Raw genomic sequence first — 18,051 nt, 5'->3', positions numbered from 1 at the left:
AAGCTAGTGTTTCTGAATTCTGTGAGCTTTAAAATATGTGGACTTCAACTCCCAGAATTTCCTAGCAGAACTCCCCAAGAAACCCACATATCTTAAAGTTGCCAAGGTTGAAAAACACTGCTTTAGGCAGTTCCAAGGCTCAATCAATCCAGTACAGGAATCCTCGACTTTCTTTTTTTTTTTTAAATTTTTTATTGAAATTTATTATAGTACAATACAATACAATACAATCAGTCAGACAATGTTACTTTTCTACACAGATTAGATTGATTCTTCCTTTATGTTTCATAGTTCCAGATTCATATATATATCTTAAGATTTGTATTAACTTTCATCTATTCTTTATTTGGTTATCAATCCACATGTACCAATCATCCTACATCGTATAATATTCTGAATCCTCTTTTTCGTTTAGTTCTAACGTTAATTTGTTCATTTCGGCACATTCTAAAACTTTCTGAATAATATGTTCCTCTGGTTCCTCCTTTCCTTTCCAGTATTGGGCATATGCTATTCTCACTGCAATGAGTACAGTATATGTATAATTAAATATCTTCTTTTTTTCCTGTATTTAGTCTTTAGTATTCCCAGGAGAAATGTTTCAGGTGTTAATTCAATTTTTTAATTAGTTGATTCTTGTAGCCAATTTTGTATTTTTCTCCAATATCTCTTTGCTTCGGGACAGGATATATGAAAGAAGGTACCTTGGTGATATCCACACTTCCAACATTTAGGGCTTACATTTGGATAATTTTTTGCTAATCTTGCAGGTGCTAGATGCCATCTGTATAACATTTTATATTGGTTTTCTTTGTATGTTGCCGCTTTTGTTAAGGAATCCTCGACTTTCAACCATCCTTTTAGTGACCATTTGAAGTTACAATGGCATTGGAAAAAGTGACTTATGACTGTTTTTCACACCTATTACCATTGCAGTATCTCCATGGTCACATGATTAAAATTCAGATTCTTGGCAACTGGATCATATTGATCATACAGTACTTGCAGTTTCCTAGAACCACGTGATCCCCTTTTTGTGACTTCCTCCAAGCAAAGTCAATGGAGAAGCCAGATTCACTGTACAACATTACTGTTACTAATTTAACAACTGCAGTAATTCACTTAACAACTGAGGCAAGAAAGATAAAATGGGGCAAAATCTCTTAACAGCAGTCTTGCTTAGCAATAGAAATGTTAGGTTCAATTTTGGTTGTAAGTCAAGGACTCCCTATAGCCATTGTCTTTTCTTCAGTCATTAATTATGGTCTTCCAGAGGTGGAGTTCAGAATCCATTGTTTTTGGCTTACAGCCATGCTGGCTAGTGATGAGAGATGAATGTTAGGTTGAAAGTCATACATTTGTCACTGACATGACATTGTATTCAATGCAGTGCCTTTTGTTAAGTTCATGCAGTTTGTCGATTCTTTCATGCTTTCTGCTTGTTTCACATTTTTCCATGGGACATAATTTAAAACTTTTAAAAAATTGATCTGATAATTCTAACTACATAGTATTTCTCTTTTTTTTCCCCCCTGAATATAAGAAGCCTTCTAAAAATACCATTTATTGTTTGAAATCCAGTTAGGTTAGCAGTCATTTTGCAACCAAGTCATGTCATGACAGCCAGGAAGGAGGGAGAAATGACTTCAAAGCGGCATTTGATTTAGCAAACAAGGTCTCAAAAGTTTCCTTTCATTTACAGAGTTCAGGAGTGAATTTTGTGGTTGTTCAGTTGCTAAATCATGTCCGACTCTTTGCAACCCCATGGACCAGAGGTCTCCAACCTTGGCAACTTTAAGACTTGTGGACGTCAACTTCCAGAATTCCTCAGCCAGCAAAGTTGCCAAGGTTGGAGATCCCTGCCATGGACCATAGAATGTCAGGCCCCCAAGTCCTTCACAGTCTGCCAGAGTTTGCCCAAACTCACACCCACTGTGTCAATGACACTATCTAACCATCTCATCCTCTGCTATCCCTTTCCCCTTTTGCCTTCAATCTTTCCCAACTGCCGGGTGAATAGGGAACCTTAAATAGTCAAAATGGCCCATTTGTACACAAATGTACATAAAAAGGAAGTAACAATGATTTTCAGGAACTGAAAGAGTGCTTTAAGTACAGAAGTAAGTCTAGATATTAAAAAACAAAACTAGCAGGACCAAAAACCACCCATTTCAGTCTGAAAATCATACAACTGGGATCCTCAGCCCTGGTCTATGGACCAGCACTGGTCTGTGGCATGCCAAAAACAGGGCTGCGCCAACAAACAAACCCCGATCTGCGGGATGCAGGCAGCATGTGAAACAACGGCCCCTCTGGTCTGGGGGAAAAACCTCTCTGCATGGAACTGATCCCTAGTGCCCAAAAAATTGGGGATGACTGTCTTATAGTGTGTATCTACAAAAGGGCCCATACGAGAAGGAGGAAACAATGGAGTATTCTGAAACTGATTGTCTGTAGAGATGCTCAGTCATCCAGGTCATGGTTGTCCCAAAGGTGCTTTTTTCAGGAGGCAACTGGACATTCTTGGTTTTTCTTTTGAAGACGTTTCTCTTCTCATCCAAGAAGCTTCTTCAGCTTCTTCTTCTTCTGGTGACCCCGAGGACACAGATAAATCTCCAACTGCTTCAACGACTCTCTAAAGGGTGCAAACTACCAGCTGCCTGCAAGGAATATAAATCTTTCCATTCCCCACTATCCTATCAGAGCTGAAGAAGCTTCTTGGATGAGAAGCGAAACGTCTTCAAAAGAAAAAACAAGGAAGTCCAGTTGCCTTCTGAAAAAAGCACCTTTGGGTCTGAAACTGATTGTACTTTGGCTGGAAAATAAGAAGAGAACTAATTCACAAGGCTGGGCTTCATACCCACATATCTAGTCTAGCATACTATCTTTGACTGCAGATGGCTTTATCTAGAACAGCAAAAGCAAAATTTGAAAACCACCCAATATTCATTTTTTAATAGAAAGCCTAGGTAGGCCTAATGAATGAGCAACATATCTCATTTCCTCAAATGTTACCTAAACCTACTTCCTTTGTCTTCTGAAATGGTAGCAGGGCCCCCTCATAATAGGAACTTCTTTGAAAACTCAGGCATTAAATAATAAATGGTCTCCCTTGCAATTTGTCTTCAATCTGTGGCATTCAGTTACATTTTTTCTGTCTGTGGATGTGGCAATCAGCCTATTAATCAATAGTATGCTCATTCTTTATTTCTTCTATGGTAATTTAAGGCTTTGTATAATTGCAAAAGATAACCACTGGATAAATTAATTGTGCATTGTTTGAACATGTTTTTGATCCTACACTTACTGCCAATCAGCCCAAGTTCTAATAAGAGAAAATTGTCCTCCATACAGTTCCGCATTTCATAAACTTCAATCAGGACTACATTTAATTTATTTTTCCTTCTTAAATTACCAGAACAGACATGTATCATACCACAAATCCTTGAAGTTTGCTTTCATTTATAATAAAATCTTAACATGCCCTAGTGGTGGTGTTTGTTCCTTTTTTGATGTTATTCAATTACAATATTTCAGTAATTAAACTACAATCAAGAGCATAATTAAAGCCTTATAGAGAATATAAAGAAGCCCTTTGTTCGGGCCAATTATTAAATCTGTCCCATCAAGTTGAAGTCTAAACTTCAGTCCAGTTGTAAAGAAAATGGGTGGGTGGTTTTCATAGCAAAGGCACATAAACTGTCCTAGCAGCTTCTGTATTCTTTCATGGAATGGGAGGAGGGATTGAAGCAGTCAGAGAACAGCAAAATAGCTTGAGAAGTTTGATATCTCCCACCTCATTTAAGTTACTTAGTTTTTCTGCATATTGGATCATATGATCTAGCTTTATATCTGGGCTGTCTATATATCTATTGTGATGGTATTGTCTGGAGCAGACTTCAAGCATTTGCTTTGCACAATGTGAGTTAAAACTTGTCTTAATTTGCCAGTTGTGTTAAGAATTATTTAAGGAAAAGGGAACATGAAGGGGTTTGTGGCAAGAGGATTTGAACAGCATTAGGAATGCTGCAGACAACATTATACCAGCTGATTTATATACATTTGTTTCCCTTCTTTCTGCCACTTAAGTATATGATCCAGTACAAAGGCACAGATTATGGATTTATAGTTTAGCCCAAAGAATTAGAAAATAGAATGGGTACAATTTGACACCTAACACCTGTAATATAAATTAAGCTGCTATACAAACACATCCCATTGCGTAGAAGACAAGAAATAATTGCAGCCTAGGGCTGTATCGGCAGCCAGGGGGAAAAAAGTTTAAGTAAAAAGTCCCTTCTTCCTTTTGAAGAGGTAGGTTATAAGCCACATTTTAACTCATGAAGATTTCAAGCAATAGAGCTTCATTATTGCTGGAGGCCAACCTTCATGAAATTCCATTATTTTCTTCTCCATAAAAGAAAATAACATTTTCTTTTATCTATTTTATATATCTAATTTATCTAGTTTATTAGATTTTTAGCCTGCCTTTATCACTTTATTAGTAACTCAAGGTAGCCAATAAACCTAATGTCCCTCCTTTCATTTTCCCCACCATTATAGTCCCATGAGGTAGTTTGGGCTGAGAGAGTGACTAGCCCATTGTCACCCAGCCAACTTTCTATGTACAAGTATACACACAGACACAAAAGTTAAACAGATGAACCCTTGTTTATTGGATGCATGCCAACTGAGATGGCAGGTAGGAGCCCTCCTTGACTGGGGCACAGCAAAAGTGATGGATGTGGGCTGGTTTTTGTGGGTTCATGGGAAGTGACTCCCAGGAATTGGGGAGAAGGTGAAATCAGCTGCTGCTGCTCTCTCCTAGGGTGTGCTTGTCAAAGAGATAATCTCCAAGACCTCCCTGGGATGTACCCAAGCGCCGGAGATTGGTAATGTAGTCGCCCAGGACTTTGATAGCTTTGACTTGCTCGTCGAGGTAATGAGTTTCCAAGAAGTTACACATCTGGAAAGAAATACAGATAACAGAGTTATACACTGCTTGCAGTCTCCGTGTTTAGGGCAGGGTTTTTCAACCTTGGCCACTTTTAAGATACGTGGACTTCAATTCCCAGAATTCTCCATGCTGGCTGGGGAATTCCGGAAGTTGAAGTCCATCTATTTTTAAGTTGCCACGGTTGGAAAACCCTGCTCTAGGGTCAGCATCATTCTAACCACACATCTGTCCATTAATTTTTATCATTTACTTCTTCAAAAAGCACACGATTAATCTAACACAGGACTCAGATTGGATTGGTGCCAAGTCTCAGATTTACAGCTTTGAAGGGACTTTGTGGATCGCCATTAAATCACAGAATGGAGTTTTACTGCCAATTTGCTCTCTTATCTCCACTGCCATCACTTCAGCTACATTACAGTGGTTCTTCTATTTTTCCCTTGAATGAAGTAAAAGAGCATTTTCAGCCAACTTTGTGTGTGTGTGTGTGTGTGCAAAGGAATCTTATTTAGACTGGTGACATGAGCCCCTGGCAGGAATTTGGTGGTGAGGGGGAAGAATCCTGATCATAATACCCCCAATCATAAGACTCACTTGTGGGTCTCCCTTGTCACTCGCCAAACCGTGCAAATCCAGAAGGGCCTGGTTGACACTCTTCTCCAGCTGGAGTGCTGCTTCCATAGCATTCAGGATGCTCCCCCAAGAATCTTTCTCGGGCTTCTGTAGAGGGAAACCACCTTGTTTAGATCTTGTAGCTACTCTTTTTATGGCTGGATACGTTTGATCCCATAATAACAACTTTGGCAAGGCTAATTGGGGGGTGGGGGGGTGGCACAGGCCTGCTGTTTACCTATTATGCTAGACCAGAGTTCACACACCAAAGTTGCATTGTTCATAGATAACAATGCCTGGTTTGATCTAGTGGCTAAGGCACTAGAAACCGTGGGTTAAAATCCTGTTTTAGCCAAGAAAGCCAGCTGGGTGGCTTTGGGCCAGTCACTCTCTCTCAGCTTCACACACATCACAAGCTGATGTGTTGTGGTGGGGAAACTAGGAGGAGGAAGGTGTGCTGGCTATGCTCGCCACCTTGAGTTATTTGTAAAAATAATAAAGGGGAGGATACAAATAAATAATACTAAGCCAACCCCAACAACGGCTGAGTTTGCATGACTAGCCAAATGCACATTAATGCATGACCTGATCAAACCCAAATAGCATAGTCAGTTTATGGTCAAATGTGTTTATTAAATGTAGAAGTCTGTGTGACTGCCTGATGATTCTGGGAAGATTACATAAATAAAGCAACTTTTTTTTTTTTTTTAAAAGAAAGGAATGTGTGGAAACAGGCTTAACACACATTCCCTTACCAAAAAAAAATAAAAAATCCCCAGGGGCCAAAACAAAAGCAAACTCCAGGCCTTGGAGCAAATACATGTTTTAAGGATCTGCAGAACCTTGTAGGCCCCTTGCATTGTGGATATCAATCGTAGTTAACTGATTCACCATAGTTAAGTTATTCAAGGATGATTGCATTGTATGAATACAGCCATTATAGCTCAGTGTGATATATAAATCCAGATTCAGGGAGGACTGCTAATCTTGCTATAGGCATCCTATAACACCCACTTCCCCAAATCTTCTGCGACTAGAATTTCCATCAAACTCAGCAGAACCACACAGACCGTAGGCTCAAAATAGCTGGCAAGACCAAGCAAATCAGAAATGACACTAAATTCAGAAAGGGATATTTAATGCTAACCTGGGGTAAATACAGGTAGTCCTCAACTTACAACAGTTCATTTAGGGACCATTTGAAGTTACAACGGTATCGGGAAAAGTGACTTTTGACTGGTTTTCACACTTACAACCATCGCAACATCCCCATAATCACATGATCAAAATTCAGATGCTTGGCAACTGACTCATCAGTTGCAGGGTCTCGGGATCATGTGATCAGCTTTTGCAACCTTCTGACAAAGTCAATGAAGAAGCCAGTTTCACTTAACAACCTTGTTACTTAACAACTGCAGTGATTCACTTAACAACTGTGGCAAAAAAAAAAGTCGTGAAATGGGGCAAAGCCCATTTAGAACTGTCTCGCTTAGCAACAGAAATTTTGGGCTCAATTGTGATCGTAAGTCAAGGACTAATTGTACAGATGTTTGAAAAATATAAGAGGAAATTCTCAGTTGTACTTCTTAATTAAGATGGAATCTCTTTGAAACATTTTTTTCTTAATCTTCCTAATCAGCACCTGGACAGAGTTGTCATTTCTGGGACCTCCTTCCAGCTTAAAGTTGCCCCAATGTCCCCCCCACAGTGTTTCATCGAGTAATAGAATTTTTAGGCCTAAAACATCTGGAAGGCAGCCAGACTGAAAAATACTATTTTCTCAACATCTCTTAGAGAAGCAGAAGTTTGGGCCATACTTATTATACCTTGATATCTTGTAGGAGGACTCGGCCCCCACGCTGGCTCTGAAACTTCAACAACTTGTCAGCATGCTCCCTCTCCTCATGTGACTGAGACCGAAAGAAGCTGGAGACGTTTGCAAGAGCCACATCGTCCCGGTCAAAATACGAAGCCTGCAAAAAGGAACAGAAATCTGTCTTTGTGCTCCAGTAGGCTTATCTCTATATTTCTGGTGTAGATCCATCCAACGGCTCCTTGGACAAATGAGAAAAGACAGCAGGACTGGAACAAGAAGAATAGTAGCAGCAGGGTTAATCTATAGTCTACACCAGTGTTTTTCAAACTTGGCAATGTTAAGATGAGTGGACTTCAACTCTCAGAATTCCCCAGTCAGCATGGAGATGGTCTAAAGAAACTGACATTCTTCAAACTTGACGTACCTGAAGAACATTTCTCAAAGTTAAATGAAAAAAGGAATAAAGATCTTAACATTTTATGATTATAAACCGTCATGTTGAATCACTAGATTCTCACAGAACTCCGGAAGTTCCAAGCAGCATAGTTTGTGTGCCCTTGGTCTAGATCAGCGTTTCTCAACTTTTTAGATATGCTGGACTTCAGTCCCCATAATTCCTCAGTCCCCAGATCTTAAAAGTTGTTAAAAGTTTGAGAAATACTGGTCTACAACCATGGCGATTTTAAGATGTGTGGACTTCACTGCTGGATGGAAAATTCTGGGAGTTGAAAGTCCACACATCTTAAAATCGGCACGGTTGAGAGACACTGCCTGGACTGAAACTATGCGAGATGCATCATCATCAGGTAAGCTGATTTCTACTGTTTAAGATAGATCTGTACGTGAGAAAGGAGGCGGGTGGCACCTTCCCTTCGCTTTCCAGCGCGCCCGTGCGTCTAAAATGCACGTGCGTGTGCAAAGTCAATTACTGCGTGTGCAAAAGGCTTAGCCTCCGTGCTGTTTACCTCTTCCCCCGAATCTAACCACTCTGAGCCTTCCCGGTCGCCACCATTTCTTTTCCAAGAGAACAATTCTCTAATAGTTTTGCTCAGCGAAAGAAAAGCGCCTTAGGTTACTTAGCCAAAAAAACGAATTACTGCACTAACCGCCTGCGACTACGCCTCTCTTTTATCAGCCTCGCACAGACTTCCAGATGGGGAAAGGGATAAATTCCCACCACCCTAAGCTAGGTTGGGGATAGGGGGTGCGGAGGCAGGCTGCTCTAGATCCCCCTTCATTTTTATAACTAAGCGCCGAACTTACCTAATATTTATAGGGTTTCCTGCCTGAGCAGAGGGGTTTGGACTAGAAGACCTCGAAGGTCCCTTCCAACTTTGTTATTCTATTCTAGTCATTCTATTCTAATGCACTTCTCCTATTTTCCCACAATAACCACCCTGTGAGGTAGGTCAAATTAGAAAGGCACTGACCCAAAGTCTCCCAACTGATTTGCATGCTAAAGTGGGACTAGAACTCAGGCTCCTGGCTAACCATTTGACCAAACTGCCTCTACGCAAATTGCCCCGTGCCTCCTCCTGCCCCTTTACCCACCATGGAGAGGTAGACGTAGCTGGCATACAGCTCCATGTTGACCATGCGGTTGATGGCAGCTTCGCAGTCGCGGTGGTAGTTCTGGCGGATCTGGGAGTCCATTTCTGCGGTGGTCTGGAAGAGGAGTCCGGCCCAAGGAGATCCTGCTGGGGGCGGAAGATCGGCAAGCAGCGAGTCGCTCCCTCGTCTGTTTTCAACTCAAGGAAGGAGGTAAGAGGCGATCCAAAACGGGGAGGGGGAAAAGAAGAATAGAAAAGGCGGTGGAACCAGTTCCGTTCAAGCACTGTTGAAGCAGGAACCGAGCTCTGCGGGACAAAGGGATTCGCGCCCCTTTTATAAAGCGGCTGAGCGATCCAGAAGGACGTGCGCAGCCGCCACTGACCACTCGATCTCGCCAGCTCAGGCCGGAGGTTTGCTAAAGGCGGAGTCTGGGCGGGGAAAGCACCGGAGTCCTAGCGCCCGCCCTTCTCGATTCACGTGACACACCATCCAGACGGTCTCCTTCCCGCTGCCTAAGTGAGTGGGTGGGGAGGGGCTGCTTTACAGTTAATGTCGTTCCTCCCTCTTAACCTGGCAGGATAGCAGTATCCCAGTATTTGAGGGGATGCCACAAAATACAGGGGGGTCAACTTATTTTCCAAAGCACCAGAAAGTAAGACAAGAAACAATGGATAGGAACTAATCAAGAAGAGAAGCAACCTGGAATTAAACAGAAACTTCCTAGCAGTGAGGACAATCAACCAGTGGAAAGGCTTGCGTTCATTCAGAAGTTATGGGTGCTTCATTACTGTAGGTTTCTAAGAAGAGACTGGACAACTGCCTATCTGAAATGGTATAGGGCCGTGATGGCGAACCTATGGCACGCGTGCCACAGGTGGCATGCGGAGCCATATCTGTGGGCACGCAAGTGTTGCCCTCGCTCAGCTCCAATGCGCATGCACACGCTGGCCAGCTGATTTTCGGGCCTTCTGGGCCCATTGGAAGTTTGGAAACAGGTCATTTCCGGCCTCCGAAGGGCCTTCGGGGGTGTGGGGAAGGCCGTTTTCGCCCTCCCCAGGCTCCAAGAAAGCCTCTGGAGCCTGGGGAGGGTGAAAAACGGGCCTAACAGGCCCACCATGCCATCACGTGCCAAAAGTGGGGGTCGTGCCAGGGGGATCGCATGTGCATGCGTGGGGGTTGGGGTGCATTGAATTATGGATGTGGGCACGCACACGCGCGACACCCTCATGTTCCCCCCGCTTTTGGCACTTGACGGCAAAAAGGTTAGCCATCACTGATATAGGGTCTCTTGCTAGAGCAGGGGGCTGGACTAGAAGACCTCCAAGGTCCCTTCCAGCTCTATTCTGATTGGATTGGACCTGGGAGCTTGCTCATCTGGATAGAATAACTGTGCATGGAGCAAATGAAAACAACTATTAGGGCAGTTGAGGACTAGATGTTTTCTTGCAATTAGACGAAGGTCCACTAGAAGTTGAGAAACAAAATCCTTATTGCCACAGTTCTATAGTAACTAAAGAATTTTAACCACTTGGATTTATTTTCTTGCTTACTAGACTTCCGTGGCTACCTATCTCATAGCATAATTCTAGGCTGCTTGCAACAATCCATTAAATGAGAAATAACCCAGGCACCAGACCAAACAGCCTCCCAGCAAAAGGCTCATGCTAATCCAATGTTTGAGGGGAGAGCCATGTCTTCACGACCTTCCAGAAGGTGAAATCCGATCTCAGATGGGAGGCTGTTCCGAAAGTCGGGTGGCCACCGAGGTCTCAACAGATGAACATATAAGGAAGGGGGCCTTTTTACTTACCATAGTGTCTTATTCTTTCCAACCTTAGAAATCCCACGAAGACTATAGCCCATTGCAAAATTGTTTTGTCCTGCCAACAGGATGACTTGTGATCTCTATCTGCTGTGGGATCAGACCAGCTTTCTGCCATTGCTTGACCCTCTCCAAGAAACACAAACAGAGTTTGAGTTATGTGATGGGATCCACCGTGGTGGATCACTTTTTGAAAGACATCAACTTGGTGTTTTTCAAAAAGGCCATGGAAATATATGAAGAACATACTGTAAATCAGGGTTGGAACTTTGCTTACTGAACGTATTCCCAAATGATTTCTGCATGTTTCTTGTTAGAGGAGGAGGTCTTGTGAATTTTGGTTTGGAACCTTTCAAGCATTATTAAGCAGGTCTTTCACATAACAATCAATCAATCAGAATAGAGCTGTAAGGGACCTTGGAGGTCTTCTAGTCCAACCTCTTACTCAAACAGGAGACTCTGTACGCTTTCAAGAAAAAAAGATATCTATTAATAAAAGATGTTTGGTGCAGTGCTACTTCTCTTGTGTTAAAAATAAAATATCTACATTTACATGTGTGGTACAATACTGAAGGGGTTTGTTTTGTTTTCATTTTTTATCCAGAAACATTCAAAGTAGATCTTCCATCTATAGTCTGATGGTGACCATCCATTTATTTCCAGGTTTACTATTTTTAAACTGGAGTTCTCTGGATGGCTGGAGCTACAACTTCCATCCCAAACCAAGAAAGAATTTACAATCGCACTCACTTGTAGGGCACCAATTTAGGCAACAATATGTATTAATCTAGGAGTCCTGTCTTGAAACAAATACACAAGCTTGATATTAGCTAATTGCAGTGTGTATACCAAGCCACAATATCTTCTGCTTTTCAGACTTGTCTGTTTTATTAATACAGGTAGTTCTCAATTTATGACCACAGTTGAGCCCAGCATTCATGTTATTAAGTGAGACATTGAGTTTTCCCCCATTTAACAACCTTTCTTGCCACAGTTGTTAATTGAATGACTGAGGTTGTTAAGTTAGTAACACAATTAAGTGAATCTAGTTTCCCTGTTAACCTTACTTGTCGGAAGGTCACAAAAAGTGATCACATGACCCCGGGATACTGCAACTGTCATAAGTAAGAGTCAGTTGCCAGGCATCTGGATTTTGATCACATGACCATGGGGATGCCACAACAATCATATGAAAATGGTCATAAGACACTTTTTTCATTGCCATTGTAACTTTGAATAGTCACTAAATCAAGTCGAGGACTACTGTAATCTATAGGTTTCCAGCGTAGTATTGAAAGTATAGTGTGGCCATATCAGGATGTTAAGGCAATATTAAGCTTTTTTTCAGAAAAAAAAACTTAACACTCTTCTGAAAGAGTGTAGCTTAGGAACGGGGAAGGAATAATGGACCATTAAGGACGGAGTTTCAGAAAAAAAATTGCTCATTCCTGAGAAAATGGAAAATGAGAAGCAACCACAAAATAAAACTGTCTTGATTTTGTTTGGTGAAAGATAGAAAGAAATGTTCAAGGTTTTGCTGCTCTACCTTGCTACAAAAAAAAGAGGTTTTTCTAACATGCCCATTTATTAATCTTAAAGGGCCTGGTCCTCACCCCAAATACAGCGGGGGTGATTTGCCACCTGTTAAATAGCCTATATTAAATAATACGCGTTGCTGTTTAAAGAAAGAGACCCTGGATAGACTCCACTTGAGTGCAAAAGTCCTAAGCTATAACCTCAAACAGGGACATGGTGGCTCAGTGGCTAAGACACTGAGCTTGTCAATCAAAAGGTCGGCAGTTCAGCGGTTCAAATCCCTAGTGCCGTATAATGGGGTGACTCCTGTTACTTGTCCCAGCTTTTGCCAACCTAGCAGTTCAAAAGCACATAAAAAATGCAAGTAGAAAAATAGGGACCACCTTTGGTGGGAAGGTAACAGTGTTCCATATGCCTTTGGGGTTGAGTCATGCTGGCCACATGACCAAGGAGACGTCTTCAAACAGTGTTGGCTCTTCGGCTTTGAAATGGAGATGAGCACCGCCCCCTAGAGTCGGGAATGACTAGCACTTATGTACGAGGGGAACCTTTACCTTTACCAATGACACACGTCCTGTGACATCTTCGTGTAAAAACAGCATCTCAAGTCTGTGCATTACAATGTACATTAATGGCACTATTCACATTGTGAGGGACTTGTTGGTCCCCATTACAAAAATCCATAACTACTGATCAGGAAGAGAAGTTCATTTTGAAAGGACTTCTGAGTGAACATAGAAAGAAACTGTAACAGTTGTCTGCAGGATGTTTTCAGAAAAGTCAAGGTTTTTTTATGAGTGAGGCCATGGCAGCCAGCTTCTTGACTAATTTAACCACATCCTGCAGACATTCCTGGACTGCAGTCTCAGAAGAGAGTGATGGTTTGAACATAGAAAAGAAGCCCCAGCTTCAGGACTTGGGCTCCTCATAGATAAACTACTTGTAAAGTTGAAGAGTCGCTATGTGTTTACAGGCAGTCCTCGACTTAAAACCATTTGTTTAGCAACTGTTCAAAGTTACGACATTGAAAAAAGGGACTTTTAACAGATATTCACACAGCCATCGTAGCATCCCATCATATGATTAAAACTCGGAGGCTTGGCAACCAGCATGTATTTGCAATGGTTGCAGTGTCCTGGGATCACATGATCGCCATTTGCAATCTTCTCAGTTGGTTTCCAAGAAGCAAAGTCAACGGGGGAACCCAGATTCGTCCTTAATCTTAAAGGGCCTGGTCACCACCCCAAATACAACGTTGTTGATTTGCATGATTCACTTAACAGCTCTGACAAAAGAGGTAAAATTGGGTGCAAAGTCATTTAACAGCTGCCTTGCTCAGCAATGGAAATTCTCATCTCAATTATGCTTGTAAATTGTGGACTTCCTCTATTTAAAACCATGTGCAAAGTTTGCATCTCACTTATTTTGGCTATGTCATGCGGAGGAATTCACTTGAGAAAGCAATTATGCTTGCAAGAGTTAGGAGTAAAAGGAAACCAGGCTGCCAAAGGACACAGTGGACGTACACCATCAAATGGTGACCAGTCAGAGCATAGAAGTAGTGCAAGATCAGAAGACATGGAGAGCCTTGGCCCATAGAATCGCCCAAGAGTCGGACACAGCTGAATGAATAATATCATCACCATTATCAACCATTATCACCATCATCATGTAAAATCATAATATGTTTTGTAGTGTTTCTGGCTTAGACCCAGTCATTGGGATTTGCAAACCACGGTTTGCGGTTTAGTATATTGCGCAAATTTAGGCAACTACGATTTGCTCAACAAACCATAAGATGTTACTTGAGCTTAGCCGCCATCAACAATACTGCATAGCTGGACTGCCTTGCCATGAAACTTTTTTCCTATTCTATTTTAGGACAAGTCCCAGCATCTTGTAACTAACGTCCATCCAGGCCTACCTTCTCATTTACCCCTCTTTCCCCGTTGAATCCCCCCCCCCCAAAAAAAACTTTCTGTCATTTCAAATTCCAGCAGAATCCATGTTGTTTTTGATGACAAAAATTACTTGTTGCAATGTTTCTTAAGCTCAGCAACATTAAGAGATGGGGACTTCAACTCCCAGAATTCCACAGCCAGTATGAGAGGCTGTTGTGGAGGTTGAGAAACACTGGATAAGAAAAAGATCAAAAACTGCATTTATTTTTGTGTTTTGCTTAAAAAGAGAGAAAAATTAACTTGTGACTTATGGGTTTGAAGATTAGAAAGGACAGCTTATGGAAAGAAGAAAATTATGATGCAACTTTAGAGAGAAGGGGGGCATAACATAAATGTGTTTATAATTGCTGAAGAAGATCAGGAGCCGCTTCTCTAAAAATTTATATTTTCTTTTTTCACTACTTGCTATTTTTCTTTATTATCTTTCCTTTCTTATATGGTTCTACTTTGAATCCATGTTGTTTTCCTGATAGGCTTTGCATGTTTTGCTGGACATGAAGCTGTGGTGTTTCATCACCATGAGTCAGCATCAAGCAGAGCTGTAAAATGGAGGGAGGGGGGGCTAAGAAGATCTACGTGCAAAACTCTCCGTCCTCCCATTCAATCAGGAAACTTGTTCGGACTAGATTAACTGGCGTCAAAACATTCGAGGCATCCAGCTCCATCTTCAATTAGTGCCTCTCCCTAAAATCCTGTATCAGCCTGCTGTCCATCAGTAGCTAGCCTCCACTGAATTTCCAGAGCCTGGGAAACTACAGGAGACTGCAGGAGAAGCCCTTAATGGGACAACCCACCACAGTCAATTTACCACGGCCAATTCACTGCGACCAGCTCACAGGCTGTTGAATTGAATTGTTGAATTCAACAATTCAATTTAATTATTTAAAATAATTCAAAAACTGTTTTAATTGTTGTCATTCACATTTCATTTTGTCCCTCCTTTGGCATCCTTCCTTTAATGATTCTATTCGACTGTTTCTTCGATATAAGTGTAACTCTTGTCCCGTGGCAAACTGTCCCGCAGCGACTTGGCAATGGCGAATTGGCCACACCAAGTTGGCTGCACATTGACCCTTGAGGGAATGTAATTTCTTCTCCTCCTCCCACCCTCAGCACACATGTGCACATATTAACCCTTTCTGTTCGTAAGTTGAACCGTCAGCAAAGGCCACAACCTGGGCCCAAGGCGTGGGAGTTATTAATTGCTAATTAAAAGCCACTAATGGCCCTGCAGTTTGCTGAATTAGAGCTTTCCACTCTCATGGCCTTAATTAGACTTCTTAACCGATGACATCGTTTTGAGTTGCAAGCCGTTATCTCCCCACCCTTTTGGTTTAATCTCCAAGGACCGGGTATTTTGCTGAGGGTGGCAAGGAAAAAACTCTGCTGACGGCAGTTCGGCTTTGGCGGTTTGCAAATGGCACACTCAGCCAATGGATTTGCTGAGACAACTGGTGGCATGGAAGAGAGATACGAGGTCTTTCCACCGCCTTTATGTCTATCTTTGCATGTCCTAAAGATCTTAGAAGTTTATCTGTTGGAAAGAAGTCAGCTTCTTCAGATAATAAAGGCAGTTTTTCCCTTTCCCTTAAACCAATTTTTAAAGGAGGAGACAAATTGTGTTTATGGAATATCCTGAAACAAAAATCAGCAAGGTACATTTCCGCTTAGCCTGTTGCGAGGACTTAAATGCCATGCGCTCATAATTCAAAAAATTAGGTTGAATAAACCTTGTGTAAAGTGATCAGGTATTGTAAACAGAATATGCAAACTCAGCCAAAGGAGACCAGTTACCAGTTGGACCTTGTGTTTTAGTTACTAATAATTTGGTGAAAGGTGAATATTTACTCGAAGGATCTTTGTTCATATTCTGTAGCTGACTGCAGAACTTTTCATCTTACTGAAGTCGTTAAAATTACGTCAGATAAGCCTTTCTTACATAGCTCTTCAGTATTTTCATGTTTTTGATACTCACCCTGCCTTTCTACTCACGATAGTACTCAAGATGGCTATAACGACGTAATGGCTGGTCTCAATCTGCCCATTTCCAAATCAAAGGGGTTTGCTTCAAAAGTTTGTTTCTTGGCCTCATATCCTGTCATATCCAAGCAAAAGCTCCAAATAGCTCAAAATGTTGATATTATGGATGATTTCTGTAATGCTGCCTATATTTTTATCCTCCTAAGACCAGGGTTGCCCCACCCATGCAGAGAAAAAGATAGTGACTAAGAAAACAGTGAGCCATAATTTGTGGAAGTAGAATCACTGTATGTTCTCCCAGGTGAGATGCACGTTAATTCCAGTGGTGAAATCTAAAATTTGTTACTACCGGTTCTGTGGGCGTGGCTTGGGGGGGTAATGTGGACTGGGTGGGCGTGGCCATTTTTTTTTTACTTTTAAAACCATTTTTTTCTATAACCTTCAGTGAAGAGGTTGTAAAAAAATGCTTTCAAAAGGCTCTGACGATCCCAGCTGAGTTGCCAGATCAGCAGAGGCTTTTTTTTCTTTTAAATGCCTCTGACGATCCCAGCTGAACTGTGCAATCACAGGGGCTTTCTTTTTTTATTTTTAAAAGCATTTTTTTCGGCTGAAGAGGTTGTAGAAAAAATGCTTTTAAAAGTTAAAAAAAAGCCTCTGATGACTGTGCGGCTCAGCTGGGCATGTGGGGGGGGCAGGGATTTTTGCTACCGGTTCTCCGAACCATCCGCCTCCATCGCTACCAGATCGGGCAATCCGGTCTGAACCAGGAACATTTCACCCCTGGTTAATTCCAATTGTGCCATTGTTCACGTCCAGAACTCTGATGTCTCTTTCAATTGAAGGCCAGCATGCAGAATCTCTTACAGGCTATTCAGAAAGATAGCATGGAGAAAATAGGGAAGAGCATAAGCCATAATTTAATTATGGCAGGATATGGAACGATGGTAAGAAGTAGTACCAATCAGGTAAACCAAATGGGAGTGGAGGGCTGGATCTTTGCATTGCCCAGATTGCTCTTCATTAAAACCATCTGTCTTGACACATCTTCTTATCATTGAGGTTCAAAGAATCAAGAATTTGAAGCTTGAAGTCTTCAGGTTCTCTATCCAGTAGAGGGTGGGAAGCATCTGGCCTGTGAAATTAATCTGGTTGGCCTCATTGGAGCAAGGTGTCTTACCAACAAGTCTTAATTGTAAAGAAGCGTAGGGAATTAAAATAACGTCATCATCTAAATCTCAGGATATGCTGCTCAATTCAGAAGACAATCAAATGCCTAGAATGTGCAAAACAGCAATGTTTAAGAAGACTGAATGTACATAGGATATACCTTTTCTTTGTTGCTTAGTGAATAGTCAACAGCAGTCTTCCCATACATGTAGGGCTGCCAGAGGGAAGAAGGCATCGATTTATTCTCCAAAACACCTGAGGGCAGGATAATAAGCAATGGGTGGAAGCTCATCAGGAGATCCAACCTGGAAATAAGGACAAATTTTCTAATAGTAAGAACTATTAAGCAACAGTTTGGCTCTTGGAGTTTTGGGTACTCCATCACTGGATGTTTTCACGAAAGACTGGACAACCATTTTTCTAAGATGATATCAAGACTTTGGGCAGGAAGTTGGAGTAGAAGACCTCCAAGGTCCCTTCTAGCCTCATTATTCTATGATTCTATGAAATTAGAAGTTTCTTCTTTCAATTGCTATCATTTCTTTCTTTCCGTATTTTTGTTTTTCACTTTCACTGTTCTCTTTATTCTGTATTCATGGGGCGTGATGGCTCAGCAGCTAAAGACACTGATCTTGTCAGCTGGAAAGGT

General features: G+C 41.6%; 1 protein-coding gene across 1 annotated transcript; it reads right to left on the bottom strand.

The window, feature by feature from the left end:
* Positions 1 to 4,652: 4,652 nt before the first annotated feature.
* On the bottom strand, positions 4,653 to 10,504 carry LOC117669124 (ferritin, higher subunit-like). The gene is made up of 4 exons (XM_034423303.2): positions 8,937 to 10,504; positions 7,396 to 7,542; positions 5,552 to 5,677; positions 4,653 to 4,966 (listed from the first exon to the last, which is right to left on the bottom strand). The coding sequence occupies exons 1-4, from the start codon at positions 9,036 to 9,038 to the stop codon at positions 4,805 to 4,807; spliced, it is 537 nt and encodes a 178-aa protein (XP_034279194.1). The 5' UTR covers positions 9,039 to 10,504; the 3' UTR covers positions 4,653 to 4,804.
* Positions 10,505 to 18,051: the final 7,547 nt, after the last annotated feature.

The sequence above is a fragment of the Pantherophis guttatus genome, chromosome 4 (genome assembly GCF_059756535.1).
Source record: "Pantherophis guttatus breed Tessera chromosome 4, ASM5975653v1, whole genome shotgun sequence".
NCBI lineage: Eukaryota > Metazoa > Chordata > Lepidosauria > Squamata > Colubridae > Pantherophis > Pantherophis guttatus.
Note: the sequence above shows the minus strand (reverse complement) of the source record. Positions and strands in the feature narration are given on the sequence as shown.

What these genes read in the sequence shown, in the direction of transcription:
- LOC117669124 (XM_034423303.2), bottom strand. Translation starts at nt 9,038, where the DNA reads ATGGACTCCCAGATCCGCCAGAACTACCACCGCGACTGCGAAGCTGCC. An exon ending in TCCTCCTACAAGATATCAAG is followed by an intron (nt 5,678 to 7,395) that starts GTATAATAAGTA and finishes TTCCCTCTACAG; the next exon opens with AAGCCCGAGAAAGATTCTTG. An exon ending in GTGACAAGGGAGACCCACAA is followed by an intron (nt 4,967 to 5,551) that starts GTGAGTCTTATG and finishes ATTTCTTTCCAG; the next exon opens with ATGTGTAACTTCTTGGAAAC.